The sequence below is a fragment of the Mobula birostris genome, chromosome 3, assembly GCF_030028105.1.
Source record: "Mobula birostris isolate sMobBir1 chromosome 3, sMobBir1.hap1, whole genome shotgun sequence".
Taxonomy (NCBI): domain Eukaryota; kingdom Metazoa; phylum Chordata; class Chondrichthyes; order Myliobatiformes; family Myliobatidae; genus Mobula; species Mobula birostris.
The window spans coordinates 20,892,804-20,911,786 of NC_092372.1; the positions used below are offsets into that span (position 1 = coordinate 20,892,804).

At 41.7% G+C, this 18,983-nt stretch overlaps 1 protein-coding gene across 1 annotated transcript in view; it reads right to left on the reverse strand.

The window, feature by feature from the left end:
- celf4 (CUGBP, Elav-like family member 4) overlaps nt 1-18,983 on the reverse strand; it is a 1,368,200-nt gene that overhangs the window by 375,119 nt on the left and 974,098 nt on the right. The window contains exon 5 of the mRNA XM_072252349.1: nt 11,498-11,577. Within this exon, the coding sequence (XP_072108450.1) occupies nt 11,498-11,577 (80 nt within the window). The remainder of the gene's footprint in view (nt 1-11,497; nt 11,578-18,983) is intronic.

Below are 18,983 nucleotides of genomic sequence, written 5' to 3' on the forward strand. Positions count from 1 at the left end.
GGTAATAACTTACTTATCGCTTGGATTCCTGCTTATGAAATTCCAAGTATGGTTGGGTTCTAATTATATTCTCTGTCAAAAAAAATCTTTTGAGAATTTCTTGGAAATTTATTTCAATTTGCACAAATACATCAATTACTTTCAAAGAGAATATTGTGCTTCAACAGGTTTATCATTTATATCTATTATTATTACATCCCTCCATGTTTTGTGTCAAATTAATTGTGAAGTCGCTTGGTGACTCAGTAAAACTGAGAGTTTGAGTTCTTAGATTACCGTGCATTTATCAACATGCTTTGCTCCCGCGTCACTCTGTATTAAATATAAGGATGATTTTAAAGAAAAACGTGCAGAACCAAAGGAGCAAATAGTTACCTTTGCCAGCTTTTCTGCCTTTGGATCATTAATTAAGAGGCAAAGCTGTGATACTGCACACTTTCTTAATGGGCCCCAGACACAATCTGCCTTCTGCAAAGTGTGTAGCCAATATAAAACACAACAGACAGGTTATCACATTTGGAATTATACCAAGAATGACAGAATGGTGCAGTCGCGACATGACTGAGTCAATTTGTGTCTATAAATTTCCATTCCTTTTATGTTAATCCTGAGTTTGTGTATCCTTGTTACATAGACATCAAGCAGACAACTCGTTGACTATTTAACATTTTAATACTGTTCAGTATTTTGTGATATCTTATGAATCATGGCTTAGTTTTCAAATAGAACCTTGTTGCTCAGGATTCATTCTATTTCAGCGTTCCTTTCTTCAGGGGTTGGTAGAGCACAGCTCCAGAGACAGGGGTGGAGGGCACGATACAGACCTATAGAGGTTTTTCTGGCTGCTAGCTGTGCAGAACCTACTCTCTCTTCGGCATTACGGAGGCTGTAAAGAAAAGAGCCATCAGGATCATTACAGAGGCTGCAGAACGAGCCCCCAGACAGCTACAGACCAAGAGCTGTGACCTGTGGACCAATACTGCTGGGTCACGAGATGCAACTCAGCCCTGGCTGGGTCACCTGGGAGAGTGTGTCTGATGTTGAAAGACCCGAAACACCTGATGACCCCAGGTTACATCACCGATCACAAACATGAGTAAATCTGTAGATTCTGGATATCCAAAGTAACGCACACAAAACGCTCGAGGAACTCAGCAGGTCAGGCAGCATCTATGGAGAAGAGTAAACAGTTAACGTTTCGGACTGAGACCCTTCTTCAAGAAGAAGGGTCTTGGCCTGAAATGTCAACTGTTTACTCTTTTCAATAGATGCTGCCTGGCCTGCAGAGGTCCTCCAGCATTTTGTGTGGGTTATATCACAGATCAGATGTCCTAAGATGTATTTCAGCATCTTATAATGTATGATGTTTATAATTTTACAGCAAAATATATTGCTCATTGTGCTTGCTCTCTTAATCTGTCGACCTTTGACATCTTTTCTCTACTCCACCATTTGAAATGCCCCATAGCTTGGCACACTTCCTGGATTGTGCCCTATTTGAACACGGAAGTGGAATAACACAGCAGGATTCCACTTTTATTCTTTGTGTATGACTTGCATTTCAGATAACAGTTATTTGATTCAAAACCAGCTTAATAGAAATCCAGTAACCTTCTGCAGGACCTGTACTTGGTAGCACTAATGCATTTTATTAGTCAATGGTTTAAAACATTTTCAGCCCACGGCAGTACACAAAATGTTCATGGTCTGTCGCTCCATGCTCCAGAAATAACATATGATGTCATCCATGAAGTGTCAGCCTCGTTCAGCATTCAATGATACTCAGGGCTCGGGTGTGAGTTACAGCAGCCTGTATCAGGATCTGAATCTGTTTCCCTCCCACTGAGCTGATAAAGAGACTTATTCCAAGCAGTATCCACATAGTTTTAAACTCCAGCAATAGTTCACCCTTTAAGGATGAGTTGAATTTATACAGTTAAACTGAAGGTCATTCTCTTGTTAAAGCTATAACATGGAAGGTGCTGTTGATTTATAGAAAGCTATAAGTACAAATATATACTGGGCTGCTTGCAAATTCCATTTCCAAGTGTTAAACTATTTAATCACTCAATCATAAAGTGATTTCTGCATTTTATATTACAATGATGCTCTCATGCACTAGGTCAATTGAGATTACATAAACCACTCTTGCAAACATTGTGTTGACAACGGAATAATTTATACCCACTAATGTTCAAGTGAATGTTCTACTTATAATCGTGGTGATTATGACTGATCAAGTATAAAGTCACAGATTTAGCTTAACCTATTTTAATAGGTTATTTATGCCCATTCTATTATTCTTGGCATTGATGTAAAGCAATTTGAAATATGCATCAATGCAATCACAATAGTACTGCTCTGGAGTCAGATATAATCTGGCTTCACGGCAGTACAGGCGAGAGATGGTTTAATAGTGGTTCATTTTCTGTCTGGTACATTCTAACTACAGTTGGCTTAATTATACAGAGTGCCCAAGTGGAAATTTCTTAAATATATTTTACTCTATTCCATTTTTGGTGCCAGAATGCATATTTTTTGTTTCTAGGAGAAAGTGACTGTACCCACCACAAGTTTATTAGAGTGAGTGTTCTTCGTGCGCACTTGTCATACCCTAGCTCTTGCGTTATGCTTTTGCTTCCGCTTGAGGATCCTTTACATTCAAACATGATCAATAACTGGCAGACACAAGAGGTACTACAGATGCTGTTGGAACTCTACAGTAATACACACAATGTGCTGGGGGAGCTCGGTGGGTCTTGATGAAGGGTCTCAGCCTGAAATGTGGACTGGTTATTCCCATCCATTGGTGCCGCCAGACCTGCTGATCTCCTCCAGCACATTGATCAATAACTGGTTCAGAACTAGCCTGTTAGGACACAGGTTGCATTCTAGTTGCACAGTTTCACAAGTAAGATAATGATATCAATATTACACATATCTGCCAATTCCATATTTTCCTCCGGGGGGGGGTGGGGGGGGGGGTGACATGTTAGCGTAACCCAGTGACCCAGGTTCATTCCCCACTGCTGTCTGTAAGGAATTTCCATGTTCTCCCCGTGACCATGTGGGTTTCCTCCGGGTGCTCCAGCTTCCTCCCACAGTCCAAGGATGTATGGGTTGGTGGGTTAATTGTCACATTTGAGTAATTGGACTACGTGGGCTTGTCGGGCTGGAAGGCCCTGTTACCCTGCTGTCTCTCGAAATCAAGGTAAAAGTCTACATTTCCGTAAGAGCACTACAAGAAATAGATAAAACAGCATTAAAAATTTTAATTTATATTAAGATAAGACAAAGCACTATCTTTAGTGATATCGGTAGACCCTAAACCATTATGTATTTTTGTATCAGATATTCCAATGATAACATACCTTTGTTCAGTCAAATTATAAACTTTGAAGAAGCAAGGATTTCTACTACTAATGCAATAAATTGCCCATATTTCTGGAGGAGGATTGAAGAAATGAGTTAAAGATAAATCAGAATACATTACATTAAAAAGTTAATACTAAATAAATCATTTGTTAGGTGCCCCGTCGTATGACAGCGGCGACCATGGTCTTTCCATGACGAAGATTGTTCTTGGCAAATTTTTCGATAGAAGTGGCTTGATATTGCCTTCTTCTGGGTAGTGCCTCTACAAGATGGGAGACCCCATCCATTGTCAATACTCTTCACAGATTGACTGCCTTGAGTCAGTAGTTGCATAACCAGAACTTGTGATGTGCACCAGCTGCTCATCCAAACATCCACCACCTGCTTCCATGGCTTCACTTGACCCTGATTGGTGGGACTAAGCAGGTACTACACTTTGCCCGAGGGTGACCTGCGGGCTGGCAGAGGGAAGGACCACCTTATACCACCTTTGGTGGAGCCATAGGTCCACTCTGCCTTCTCCCCATAACCTTGGATGCCCTTAACAATCAAGAACCAATCAACCTCCACTTTCAATATACCCCATGACTTGGCCTCCACAGCAGTCTGTGGCAATGAATTCCACAGATTCCCCACCCTCTGGCTAAAGAAATTCTTTCTCATCTCTATTATAAAGAGACATCCTTCTATTCTGAGTCTGTACCCTCTGGTCTTAGGTTATAGGAAACACTCTCTTCACTTCCATTCTGTCTAGGCCAGGAGTTTCGGACCTGGGGTTCACGGACCCTTTGCTTAATGGTAAACACAAAATAATCTGCAGATGCTGGGATCATCTTCGACGAGTGTTGCTTTGCTTAATGGTATTGGTCCATGGCATAAAATAGGCTGGGAATCCCTGACCTAGGCCTTTCAATATTAAATAGGTTTCAATGAGATCCCCGCTATTCTTCTAAACCAATTTAGACTAGTTTAATTTTATTGTTCCCACATTCATAAGAATATAAGGATGAATTATCCAACGAGAGGAAGACTGACTTCACTGCAATTTTTTCATAACGTTTTAAGAACATGGAACAGTACAGCACAGAAACAGGCCCTTCGGCCCACAATGTTGGACCAAATCAATTAAATTAGTAATCAAATGGCCAACTAAACTAATCCCCTTTGACGACACAATGTTTATATCCTTCCATTCTCCTCACTTTCATGTGCTTATCTGATTGATAATTGTTATGCGTCGTATCTGACGATGACAGTGCAGTTCTGTTGTGTGTTCGTCGGTGGCTGCTGACTCCAAGTTGTGAGTGATAGAGACGTCCACAATAAGAACATGAAAACTGTTCTGGACTGGAGGTGGAGCTGCTGCTGTTGCTTTCCTTCTTTGTTGGGCAGAGGTTAGTACTGCTCAATGTCAATGTTGTTGTGAGTGGTTCCAATCAAGGCTCGCCAGTCACTTTAGTCTTGTTCCAGCTGTTTTGGTACAAGCCCAGAGTGTGCAATGATGGTTTACACACAGTCTTTGATCCTCTTACGGGGTTCCTCGTACCCAGCGAAAGCTCGCTATATGGTAGCTGCTTGGTGATTTGGAAATCCTTCGTGTGTACGATATGCCGTAGTCACCGAAGCTGTACTTTTACAGTCAAGGCCTTAACACTCGTGGTCTTTTACAAGCCTCTAATATATGCATCTTCTTCCTCCACCACCACCCCAGGCCGTGCATTCCAGGCACCCTCCTCTATGTGAAAAACTTGGCCTTTACACCTCCTCCGAACTTACCCCTTCTCTCCTTAAGTGCATGCCCTCTGGTATTAGATACAAATTTGGAAAGTTCTGAAGTTTAGTTTTTCAATTTAAACCGAGCTGTGAATCTCAGTTTGTGCCTTACGCTGATTGAGATGCAGCTCAGGGTCTGAAAGCAGTTTGCAACTTCTAGGAAATAAATTTGCAGAAAGGAACAAACTCCTGCAAAGGATAGAACACTACCTGTTACCTTGAGGCTTGTGTTTGAATTCAGTCCATACGCTGGAATGAAAATCTCCTCCCTCCCTTATCTGCAGGGTCCCAAGCTTCCACACGGATGAAAAACCAGCATTCTTAGCAAATCAATACTCACAATAGAAAAATGGAAGGAGTGAGCAGCTTCAGGTTTCTGCCAATCAATGTCTTAAAGGGACCAACATGAAGAAGGCATGCCAGCAGTTGGGCTTCATTGAGGAGACTGGTTATAAGACCATAAGACCATAAGACAAAGGAGCAGAAGCAGGTCATTCGGCCCATCGAGTCTGCCCCGCCATTTTATCATGAGCTGATCCATTTTCTCCTATTTAGTCCCACTCCCCTGCCTTCTCACCATTACCTTTGATGCCCTGGCTACTCAGATACCTATCAATCTCTGCCTTAAATACACCCAATGACTTGGCCTCCACTGCTGCCCGTAGCAACAAATTCCATAGATTCACCACCCTCTGACTAAAACATTTCTTCGCATTTCTGTTCTGAAAGGGCGCCCTTCAATCCTTAAGTCATGCCCTCTCGTACTAGACTCCCCCATCATGGGAAACAACTTTGCCACATCCACTCTGTCCATGCCTTTTAACATTCGAAATGTTTCTATGAGGTCTCCCCTCATTCTTCTAAACTCCAAGGAATACAGTCCAAGAGCGGACAAACGTTCCTCATATGTTAACCCTCTCATTCCTGGAATCATTCTAGTGAATCTTCTCTGTACCCTCTCCAATGTCAGCACATCCTTTCTTAAATAAGGAGATCAAAACTGCCCACAGTACTCCAAGTGAGGTCTCACCAGCGCCTTATAGAGCCTCAACATCACATCCCTGCTCCTATACTCTATTCCTCTAGAAATGAATGCCAACATTGCATTCGCCTTCTTCACTACTGACTCAACCTGGAGGTTAACTTTAAGGGTATCCTGTACGAGGACTCCCAAGTCCCGTTGCATCTCAGAACTTTGAATTCTTTCCCCATTTAAATAATAGTCTGCCCGTTTATTTTTTCTGCCAAAGTGCATAACCGTACACTTTCCAACATTGTGCTTCATTTGCCACTTCTCTGCCCATTCTTCCAATCTATCCAAGTCTCTCTGCAGACTTTCCGTTTCCTCAGCACCACCGGCCCCTCCACCTACCTTCGTATCGTCAGCAAACTTAGCTACAAAGCCATCTATTCCATAATCCAAATCGTCGATGTACAATGTAAAAAGAAGCGGCCCCAACACTGATCCCTGCGGAACACCACTGGTAACCGGCAGCCAACCAGAATAGGATCCCTTTATTCCCACTCTCTGTTTCCTGCCAATCAGCCAACGCTCTATCCATGTAACTTTCCTGTAATTCCATGGGCTCTTATCTTGTTAAGTAGCCTCATGTGTGGCACCTTGTCAAAGGCCTTCTGAAAATCCAAATATACAACATCCACTGCATCTCCCTTGTCTAGCCTACTGGTAATTTCCTCAAAAAATTGTAATAGGTTTGTCAGGTAGGATTTTCATTTAAGGAATCCATGCTGAGTTCTGCCTCTCTTGTCATATGCCTCCAGGTACTCTGTAACCTCATCCTTGACAATCGACTCAAACAACTTCCCAACCACTGATGTCAAGCTAACAGGTCTATAATTTCCTTTTTGCTTCCTTGCCCCCTTCTTAAATAGCGGAGTGACATTTGCAATCTTCCAGTCCTGCAGAACCATGTCAGAATCTATCAACATTTGAAAGATCATTGCTAATGCCTCCACAATCTGCACAGCTACTTCCTTCAGAACACGAGGGTGCATTCCATCTGGTCCAGGAGATTTATCGACTTTTAGCCTATGCAGCTTCCTGAGTACTTTCTCTGTCGTAACTTTGACTGCGCACACTTCTCTTCCCTGCCACCCTTGAGTGTCCGGTATACTGCTGTCTTCCTCAGTGAAGACTGATGCAAAATACTTGTTCATTTCCTCTGCCATCTCCTCATCTCCCATTACAATTTCTCCAACATCATTTTCTATCGGTCCTATATCTACTCTCACCTGTCTTTTACTCTTTATATACTTGAGAAAGCTCTTAGTATCCTCTTCGATATTATTTGCTAGTTTCCTTTCATAGTTAATCTTTTCTCTCTTAATGACCTTCTTGGTTTCCTTTTGTAAGGTTTTAAAAACTTCCCAATCCTCTCTCTTCCCACTAATTTTTGCTTCCTTGTATGCCCTCTCTTTTGCTTTAACTTTGGCTTTGACTTCTCTTGTCAATCACGGTTGCATCCTTTTTCCACTCGAAAATTTCTTCTTTTTTGGAATATACCTGTCTTGCACATTCCTCATTTCTCGCATAAACTCCAACCACTGCTGCTCTGCTGTCTTTCCCGCCAGTGTCTCTTTCCAGTCAACTTTGGCCAGTTCCTCTCTCATGCCACTGTAATTTCCTTTACTCCACTGAAATACCGACACATCAGATTTTGGCTTCTCTTTTTCTAATTTTACAGTGAACTCAATTATGTTATGATCACTGCCTCCTAAGGGTTCCTTCACCTCAATCTCTCCAATCACCTCCGGTTCATTACACAATACCCAATCCAGTGCAGCCGATCCCCTAGTAGGCTTAACAACAAGCTGTTCTAAAAAGCCATCTTGCAGACATTCTACAAATTCTCTCTCTTGAGATCCAGTGCTGACCTGATTTTCCCAATCTACTCGCATGTTAAAATCCCCCACAATTATCATAACACTGCCCTTCTGACAAGCTTTTTCTATTTCCAGTTGTAATTTGTAGTCCACATCACTGCAGCTGTTTGGAGGCCTATAAATAACTGCCATCAGGGTCCTTTTACCCCTGCTATTTCTTAGCTCAACCCATAAAGATTCTGCACCTTCCGATCCTATATCACCTCTTTCTAATGATTTAATATCATTTCTTACCAATAAAGCCACGCCTCCCCCTCTGCCTACCTTCCTATCCTTCCGATACACCGTGTATCCTTGGACATTCAGCTCCCAGAGACATGCATCCTTTAGCCAGGTCTCAGTGATGGCCACAACATCATACCTGCCAATCTGTAGCTGTACAACAAGATCATCCACCTTATTCCTTATGCTGCGTGCATTTAAGTACAACACCTTAAGACCAGTATTTGATACTTCTTGCTTTGATTTCACTGCAACTTTATTGCACTGCAACTCATCCCAATGGCTACAAATTTTCCCCATCACCTGCCTGTAACCAAGGACAGTAGCAAACTTACGCAGAGGTACCGTGGAGAGCATTCTGACCGGCTACATCACCAGCCAGTATGGAGGCTCCATTGCACAGAATTGAAAGAGGCTGCAGAGGGTTAATAGACTGAGCCATCTCCATCACAGGCACAACCCTCCCCACCATCGAAGGCATCCTCAAAAGGTGATGCCCCAGGAAGGCGCTATCCATCATTAAGGACCCTCATCACCTTGTGCATGCCTCCTTCTCAATACTACCACGAGAGAGGAGATAAAGGAGCCTTAAGATGCACACTCAATATTTTAGGAACAGCTTCTTCCACTTTGGCTCATATTTATGAATCGTTCATAAACCCATGAACACCACTTCACTATTTGTCTTTCATACCATTTATTTACTTAAATTGTGAGCCATCAAATATATTTAAGCTTTTCCATCAAATCAATTACATATCCACAAACAGTTCGGCTGCTGAAATTTCTTTGTTCCTTATCTGTTTATTTTAATTAGGTTGCATGAAAGTTCCGGAAGATTGCTCTGGAGTTCCTGCCTTCTCTGTCACTCAGTCACTCAGCAGCAGGTGAGAATTATCGATCTTTAAGCACTGTTTATCAGGCGATTTCTCCAATCAAATTTGCATTAGTAATTGTCTCCACATGATGCACTTAATTTAAACATTCTCTATCAAGGTGTTAACAATACAGGAACATGAGAAAAAGGAAGGACATTTGTAACATTTTATTTATTTATTGAGATGCATCCCGGAACAGGCCCTTCTGGCCCTTTGAGCCACACCACCCAGCAAGACCCCAATCTAATTCTAGCCAAATCAAGAGACAATTTACAAATGACCAATGAATCTACCAACCGGTACGCCTTTGGACTAAGAGAGGAAACTGCAGCACTCAGAGTAAACACATGTGGTCACAGGGAGAACATACAAACTGCTTACAGGCAGTGGCGGGAATTGCACTGTAAAGTGTTGTGCTTACATTGCGAGTGTGATCATGGCTCATAAACCCCACTCTAGCTTCATATTTTTTGATACTCATAGTTCCAAATATGGTTTGTATGGGCATATATTGTATATTGCATCTGAAACAAAAACATGTTACAAACAGTTGCTATGACAGGATCATGTCCTATCCCTACTCAATACATTTTTTGTACCTTCGGAGTCACTTTTCATCACTTTCAATACCTTGAAACTTCAGTTATTAAGAAACACTTAAGCATGTGAATGATTTTGGTCTATTGCATGTTAGTCTATAAGAATGCCAACTTTTCAATCTAACTAGATTTAATGTTTAACTGGAAGGATGGCTCCACTGTCATTGCAGGGAAGCTACATGCATCGGTACACAGTTTCCGCTGCAGTATATTGTACCTGACACAAAAAAAATTGCTCTGATAGCAACACACACAAAATGCTGGAGGAACTCAGCAGACCAGGCTGCATCTATGGAAAACAGTAACGAGTTGACACTTTGGGCCAAGACACTTCATCAGAGTCCTGATGAAGGGTTTTGGCCTGAAACAACGACTGTTTACTCTTTTCCATGGATGCTGCCTGGCCTGCTGAGTTCCTCCAGCATTTTATGTGTGTTGCTTTGGATTTCAGCATCTGCAAATTTTCTCATGATTGTTGAAGTGCTATGAATGGATCATTTCCTCCTCCTTTTTGGTAGGTTTTTTTTAAATCTTCTGGGTCATTCTCCTTCACTATTGAAACCCAATCTTCTTTTAATTTTAGGAAAGAAGAAACATTAAAATAAACATTAATCAAAGGCCTATAACCTTCCAAAACATGAAATAACATCTAGTGCTGTTCTGCTAACACTTCCAATGCATCCCTGGCAAATTTTACCAATTCTGAGTATGTTTTTATCTCGTAGCCTTTAGTAGGCCTGATTATTATATCACATTGAATTTGTTGGAAAACATTATTGATTGCTTGGTAGATTATCTACGCATTCCTCTAGTGTATAAAATAATCAATTTTACTGGTCAGGTTTTATTCTGTTAGATGCTTTTTTCACTTCTTCGCAAGGTCTTCAATTATTTCATTTAATTTGGTTTCAGTTTCAACAATGCTCTCAACTGGATTTTTTTTCTCTCTCTCAGAATGGTTTCTGCCTCCTATGGCTTTCACCACTCGTGTGAAATGCCAACTTGGTTTAAAGAATAACAGATCCTTTTCTCTTATGTAGTGCCAGGACTACATAAGGTTCACATGAAACTTTCAAAATTAAAATAAATACAGTGGAAAGCATATGATCTTAAGATTGAAGACATGCAAAGTTCGTGCATAATACATCTGAGAAATCCCCCCTTTACAAAATCAATGTACTTACTTTCAATTATATTTGAAAAAGCCATTTTGTAAACTTCTCTGATTACCAAATCTAATTGTACCTAAATTCAGTAACTATAACTAATGCAATTCATAATGAGTACTGCGGGTTTTATCTCTGTTGACTACTTAACAGAACAGAGTACACCGTTTCATCATAGTAAGGAAATCAGTGGTTTATCCACTAAATGTGGACAGATTCCAGGGGTATTCCCGCTGAATAATCTCCAGTCTGGAGATGTCCTCATGCTTAGCCATGGCATAGGCCAAGAAAAAAATACAGAATGTCAAATATCACAGAATGATCACAAATCAGCTAGAGCTCATACCCCAGACAGACATGGCCATTAAAATAAGATGCAGTATCCTCTTTAGAATGCATTGCTGATGGCAATGCAAATTCATATATAATTTTGAAAGAATAAACGGGAATATCCTCATGTACTTGATGACATGTCATTAGCAGAATGGCAGACTATTTTTTATGCTTCTTTTAAATTGCTTTGGACTAGTCGAATAATGTAAAAAAGTTAAAAGAAATCAATCTCTCTGATTGTACTTACTGGCATCGTCTGGCTTCCGTGTAAAGCGTTGATGGCTGCCTGGGCTTCTGCGTGTGTGGAAAATTTCACAAATGCGCATCCTGTTGGGGGGAGAAGAAAGGAAATGCTACTGAACTGAGGAGACTAGAGCTTTCTGGGGTGCACTGGGGTCCATTAATTTAATAACAGCATATTATTGAACTTAAGGTGGATAAACAGAGTTTTCAGTTATAAACAATAAAAATGCACACACAAGCAGAAATGAGGAAATTGATAATATAGTGTATTATTGAGCCAGTCATACAGAGTATATGCAATATTATAATCCTCCCACAAACACTAATTATCGCACTACAGAAATGCATGAAAAACTCAGCAGGCAAAGCAACATCCTTTATGTTTCAGTTCAAAGTTCAAAGTTCAAAGTAAATTTTATTATCAAAGTACATATATGTCACCATATACCACCCTGAGATTAATTTTCCTGTGGGCAGCTCTCTGTGCCTTCACCAGAATTCAGTCCAGCCTTGGTATGGGTAGGACTCATTTTAATACCTAAGAATTGCCTGAGATTAATTTCTAATTCTTGATATGGCAGCAGAAGAAAGGAAAAATGGCAGCTATAAAAGCATAAGAGGCTGCCCAAAGCACAGAAGCACATCCTTCTCCGCCCTTTGTAGTATCTACAGGATATGTTGCTTCAGGAAGCCAAAATCCATCATCAAAGCTCCCCGGTATCTGGACCACGCCATCTTCTCGCAGCTACCATCTGGCAGGAGGTACAAAAATCTGAAGTCCCACACCACCAGGTTCAAGAACAGCTACTTCCCTGGTTCTCATACCATCCTGAAAAATCTTAATCATCACTATGACCATTCTGATCACTTTGCACTAAAGTGGATTTTTCCATTGTAATTTTGTTTATTTTTCTTGTAAAAAAATGTGCATAATTTATGCTTATCTCATAGTTTTCTTGTGAATGTTACTTAAGTAATGCTGTGTGTCTGTGCTGCTGCTGCAAGCTTTTCATTGTGCCCATGTATATCTTAAAACCAGTCGCTTCGGGCAGATGGCACTCATCGGCTGTGGCTGGCAGCTCATCTAGAGGAAGGAAAACTCAGCTCTCAAACTTCCTTGTGGCTATACCCACTCATGGGGAAGTAAACTCTGAGGAAAAGCCAGGAGCTGGAATCCCTAAGGCAGTCCTATGTTGAGTTCAACGCTAACTGGCAGCACCTGCGATGCTGCTGGTGCCAAACTGCATTGGTCTTTGCTATTCCTTTGGCTTCATGAGCTGCATGGAGAAAGGGAGCCTGCTGCAAGGGCAACAGCTGCTTCTCCATATTGTACTGCCCTGACTTGTGTACTGGCTTAAGGCTGATTTATACTTGTGCGTCAAATGTACGCTGTAGGTATGGCGTAACCGCGTACCCTACACTGTACTCTATGCCAAACCCTACACTGTAGCCTAATGCGCATCTCTCCCAAAATGTAACTACGTGTTGCAGCGACACAGACCAAAACAACTGTGATTGGTCCGCTTGGTAGCATCGCATTTCCTCCTACGCTGCAATGGCTTCCCATTGGGCGACTGAAGAGCAGGGAAGGAACTCTGGCTGCAATGCTTTCCATAAAGCTTTACAGATCTCCAAAATTATGGAGGACCCTGTGCTTGATGCCAGTTTGTAGCTAGCTGTTACAGCCTGTTGACTTCCACCTGAAGCTAAAACTCGAATGGTTATTGCCAGTCTCAGAGTATACTGTGCGTACGCTGATGTGAAAAAAATGGTTGGAGATGATGAACCAAATCGTCAAATATTTGAAATGTATTTCCTCGTCCATGCCTCTCAGTGGCCGGACAAGCACAGAAAATTCACCCCCCTTCAGTTTCAGTCACCATTGTTCGAAGTTTGAGTTTCTTCGCGTTGAGTTTCAACACGAAGAAACTCAACACAGCGGCATAGAAACCGCACCGCCAACTAGTGTCTTGGCGGTGAATTGCAGAGCGACGCAGACACACCAACGCACAAGTATAAATGCTCACAATGGCGTAGCCCACTTGCGTAGGCTACGGCGTAAGCTGGTACGCACAAGTATAAATCAGCTTTGAGGTATCATGTAGAAAGCAAGGACGCAATATCTATGGTCAACCCTGACCAATAGAGGGCCTCAAGTATGTGCATCTGTACTTGGGCATGTGATAATAAACATGACTTTGACTCAAGATTACTTTCTACGTTTCCTGTTGTTCTAAAGGGGAATACATTATCATTTAATGATGTCAATGCATATTAATAATCCAAGAACTTCTTGAGCTATTTATTTCAGTGCTGAGTGACTGAAAATCTTTTAACCAAGGAGTGAAATGTCGGAATAACTATTTCCAGCATGCTTTCCACTGGCCGCTTCCTGTTGTGAAGCGTATTTGTGCATCTGATAAGATTACATTTATTTATTTATTGCGATAGAGTGTGTAGTAGGCCTCCCAGCCCTTTCAGCAATCCCCAGGTCACCTGTACTGTAAAGTGTTGTGCTAATGTGCAACTGTTCCGCCCCAATTTCTTGGCAGACCCACACCAAATTATGTATACCCCATGCACCAACATACGCAGCACATTCCATATGTGTCCTGAAAAGGGGTCTCAGATCGAAATGTCGACTGTTTATTCATTTTCATAGATGCTGTCTGACACGCTGAGTTCTTCCAGAATCTTGCAGATGTGGCTTTGGATTTCCAGCATCTGCAGAATCTGCTGAAGGGTCTCAGTCGGAAGCGTTGACTGTACCATGTGGCCAAGTGGTTAAGGCGTTGGTCGAGTGATCTGAAGGTCGCTAGTTCGAGCCTCAGTGGAGGCAGGGTGTGTGTCTTTGAGCATGGCACTGCGATGACACCAGTGCCGAGCTGTATCGGCCCCAGTGCCCTTCCTTGGACAACATCGGTGGCGTGGAGAGGGGAGACTTACAGCATGGGCAACTGCTGGTCTTCCATACAACCTTGCCAAGGCCTGTGCCCTGGAAACCTTCCAAGGCGCAAATCCATGGTCTTGCAAGACTAACAGATGCTTATATATACTCTTTTCCACAGATGCTGCCTGGCCTGCTGAGCGCTAGCATTTTATATATGTTATCTGCAGAACCCCTTGTGTTTATGTGGTTGTGTGATGTTTGCTGACTAAATTTGTTAAGATTATGAGGCAGTGCCATTTGATGCTTTGTTCGTACCCCAAGTGGTTGCACAGTAGGGGCAGCAGGGTGGTGCAGCCATTAGTGTAACACTATAACAGTGCCAGCTGTAAAATTTGAGTTCAGTTCTCACTGTTGCCTGTAAGGAGTTTGTACATTCTCCCCATGACTGGGTTTCCTCCAGGTGCTTTGGTTTCCGCCCACATTCCAAAAACGTACGGATTAGGGTGAGAAAAGAACATCCTGTGTTGGTGTTGGAGATGTGGCAACACAGCACATCTCGGACTGTGTGCTGGTCATTGATACAAACAGTCCATTTCACTGTGTGTTTTGCAAGGTACAGAAAATGCTGGAGGACCTCAGTGGGTCAGGCAGCATCTATGGAAATGAATAAATAGTCAATAGTTCGGGCCGAGACCCTTCAACAGGACTGGAAAGGAAGGGGGAAGAGGCCAGAATAAGAAGGTGGAGGGGGAAGGAAGGAGTACAAGCTAGAAGGTAATAGGTGAGCCAGGTGTGTGGTGGAGGGTTGAAGTAAGAAGCTGGGTGTTGATAGGTGTAAAAGGTAAAAGGCGGGAAAAGAAGGAATCTGATAGGAGAGGAGAATGGACCATACAAGAAGGGGATAAAGGAGGGAGACCAGTGGGAGATGACAGGCAGGTGAGGAGAAGAGAAGAGGTAAAGCAAGGGCCAGAGTAGGGAAGAGGGAGGGGGAGAAATTATTGGAAGTTGGAGAAATTGATGTCCATGCCATTGGGTTGGAGGCTACCCAGAAGGAATTGGAGATGTTGTTCCTCCAACCTAAGATAGCCTCATTGTGGCAGTAAAGGATACCATAGATCAACATGGTGGAATGGGAATGGGGATTGGAACTAAAATGGATGGCAACCAGGAAATGCCACCTTATGTCAATGGAGGAAAGGTGCTTGACAAATCTACAGAATCTACAGTACGTTGGGTCTTTCTAATGTAGATGAGGCCATCGAGAGCACCAGATACAATAGACAATCCTAGCAGATTTGAAGGTGAAGAGTTGCCTCATCTGGAAGAAATGTTTGGAGGTAATAGTGGTGGTGAAGAGGCAGGTGTTGCACTTCTTCCACTTTCAGGGATAAGTGCCAGGAAGGAGATTAGCGAGGAGGGATGAATGGACAAGGGAATCACGAAGGGAGTGATCCCTGAGGATAGTTAGGTTGGGGGGGGGCGGTAAATCACTGTATGCTTTGATGTATGTGTAACAAATAAAGCTAATCTTCATTTCTACTGCAGTGTGTGGTGCTGAAGCTATGTGCATCATGCATGATGAGTAACAGGGAAAGACAATTAATTTTGAGTATAGAAGAGGCCAGGAATGAGGGAAGGAATAAACTGGTATGAATTCCTCCTGATCTGAATGGAATACTGACACCTACCATCTAGTTCCACACATTATCAAAAAAAAAGAGTTGGGGTAAGAAACAACTTCCATTTGGAAGCTTTGTTGAGAAAACTGGGCTTGTAAAGGTGTTTTCACATATATAATCCCTTTGATCATTCTTAATTATAGCTTTTGTCCGACATAAGAAAACTGTCACTTTAAATTGGCAACCTTAAAAAAATAGTTCCTGCAGAACAACCTCTAAATCTAGCCTATCTTAGTCATTAGTATGTTCTCTGACAGTTTATATTGAGGTGTCAGATTCACTTCACTTTCTGCAGTGAATATGTCATTTCAAAGATCCATCAAAATGGCTAATAAGGTCTTCAATTATCCTAACCCCTTCACATTAGGTATTAAAAGCAACTCATTACTGCATCAAGCCCCATTAACGTCCCTGAGCCTTTTGTAATGCCATCAAGATATTTTTTGCACAGTCAATTGGAAACACAGAAGGAACATTAACTGAACAGAGTACAGTGTGGTCAGTCATCTCACCAATCTTTGTAAACGTCTTCTTAAATTAATGTGCATTGGAGGAGTTGTGCTGTTGGCAAAGAGGTCTTTTTAAGAATGCTGACTGCCTTATTTTCAGATGGTCAGCTTCTTATGCATTCTCCATTAATATGTAAGCTTAGAATGATAAGTAATTAATTAGATCTGAAACTTAGTAGAAAGCCTGATCTATCTTAAACTCAGGCAACAGAGAGAGTATTAACTGCATAATATTAACTGATCCTTTGAGACTGCATTGCTGAGTGTCTACTTTTAATGTTTCAGTGTTAATTTTAGGATTTCCTGAAAATCCCTGCATTAAAGCTTAGTCATAGCAATGCCCCACCCTTACACACTTCTCCTTCAACTGCCCCACCATCTTCCCCAACTATATACTAGCTATCTTGTGCCTAGTTGTATTTTCCAGCTCAACAAGGCTGCCTCACTTGTTTGAACTGCTGCTGATCTAAGAAGGGTAAAGGGTTAATTTAAGTAGAAATTCAGAAGTCAACTGGTCTCAATGTTATTACAGATCTGAGAACCAGGCTAGAGATAAAGAAAGTTCAGTTTGGTCGGGTTCATTGAACAGAGAAGGATTTTAATTAACTTTTTTAATAAACAAAATATACTCGATATGTAATAAAAATATTTACAAGAATAAACCGTGTAATGCGTTTTCATTGTTTACATTCATAGTCAATGCTTTCAGTACTGTTCTATTAGATTCCTACACATCAATAGCTTTGCTGACACCTATGTGGCCCTCGGGAGTAGTATTCTGCTAAACTAATTGGGGGATTTCCCAACCCAATCTGGCCCCCCCCTCTCTGAATTAGGAAAACAATTGGAAGTGCCAAGACATTTGATTTGCTTTGTGAAGTTCTGTGTCTTGCTTTTCTAAAAGGAAATTACTCTTTAAGTCAGACATAGATTTTTTGGGTTAGTGGAGGAAGACTTCCTACGGAAGCTAAAACAGCTATTTGTTACTCAGTGAAGCTGTAACGATCTTGTTCAATTGGTCACTGCAGAAATCAGATTAGGACAGATGAATATGCAGTCCAATTGATCTGCAGAACTCTGGTAGAGAATGTGGCATTTTCAGAATCAGAATCAGGTTTATTATCACCGGCATGTGCCGTGAAATTTGTTAACAGCAGCAGCAGTTCAAAATATAGAAGAATAAATAAATACAGTACTGTAATAAGTAATTACATTATATGTATATTGAATAGATTAAAAATTGTGCAAACAACAGAAATAGTGTATATTAACAAAAGTGAGGTAGTGTCCAAGGTTTCAATGTCCATTTAGGAATTGGAATGGAGAAGGGAAGAAGCTGTTCCTTAAGTGCTGAGTGTGTGCCTTCAGGCTTCTGTACCTCCTACCTGATGGTAACAGTGAGAAAAGGGCATTCCCTGGGTGTGGGAGGTCCTTAATAATGAACGCTGCCTTTCTGAGACACTGCTCCCTGAAGATGTCCTGGGTACTTTTGTAGGCTAGTACCCAAGATGGAGCTGACTAAATTTATGACCCTCTGCAGCTTCTTTTGGTCCTGTGCAGTAGCAGAGGGTCGTAAATTTAGTTGGCTCCATCTTGGGTACCCCCCTCCCCCAAGACCAGACAGTGATGCAGCCTGTCAGAATGCTTTCCATGGTACATCTATAGAAGTTTTGTGTGTATTTGTTGACATATCAAATCTCTTCAAACTCCTAACAGTTGCTGTTTTGCCTTCTTTATAACTGCATTGATATCCTTGTTCATTATCCTTGATAATGAACAAGGATAGCCTTTTTGTGCAGAAGTCCTAAGGTTAGTTAGGGTCTAATCCTTGTTACTTTTGAAAACTGGTGCCCTGATATCTTTCAGTTGATTCAGCCTGAGTTCTCCTTGCTGGGGATTGTTTTGTCTTGTCTTGTCCATATTGCACCAACCACTGTCGCTGGGTTGTAAACGTGCAGGAGAAATGTGTGATTAAGTGCCTTGCTCAAGGACACAACATGCTGCCTCAGCTGAGGCTCAAACTCACAACCTTCAGATCACTAGTCCAACGCCTTAACCACTTGGCCACGCGCCAACATACCCCTTGTTTAGCCAGGGGTGTGATACAGGGTATTAGTGATGACAAGGCAGCTCCAATTCCATCCAGCAAGTTAAGTACACTCAGTTAGTGGCACTCTCATCACTGGAGAAATAAGCAGCTTTTCAATCAGAGAAAGTTTATCAAAGGATGAAGGTAAGTCATTATAACGATCCTCCACAAAGCTTGTGTAGAAATATAATCAATCCCACAGAGGGAGATAAATCAGATGTCTTTCCCTCAGGAAGTTATTGGGGAACCCAACTGCCAACCATTTCACTTCCATTTTATTGCATTGAGACTTTTAACATACATCCTCCTGAAGGAACACATCA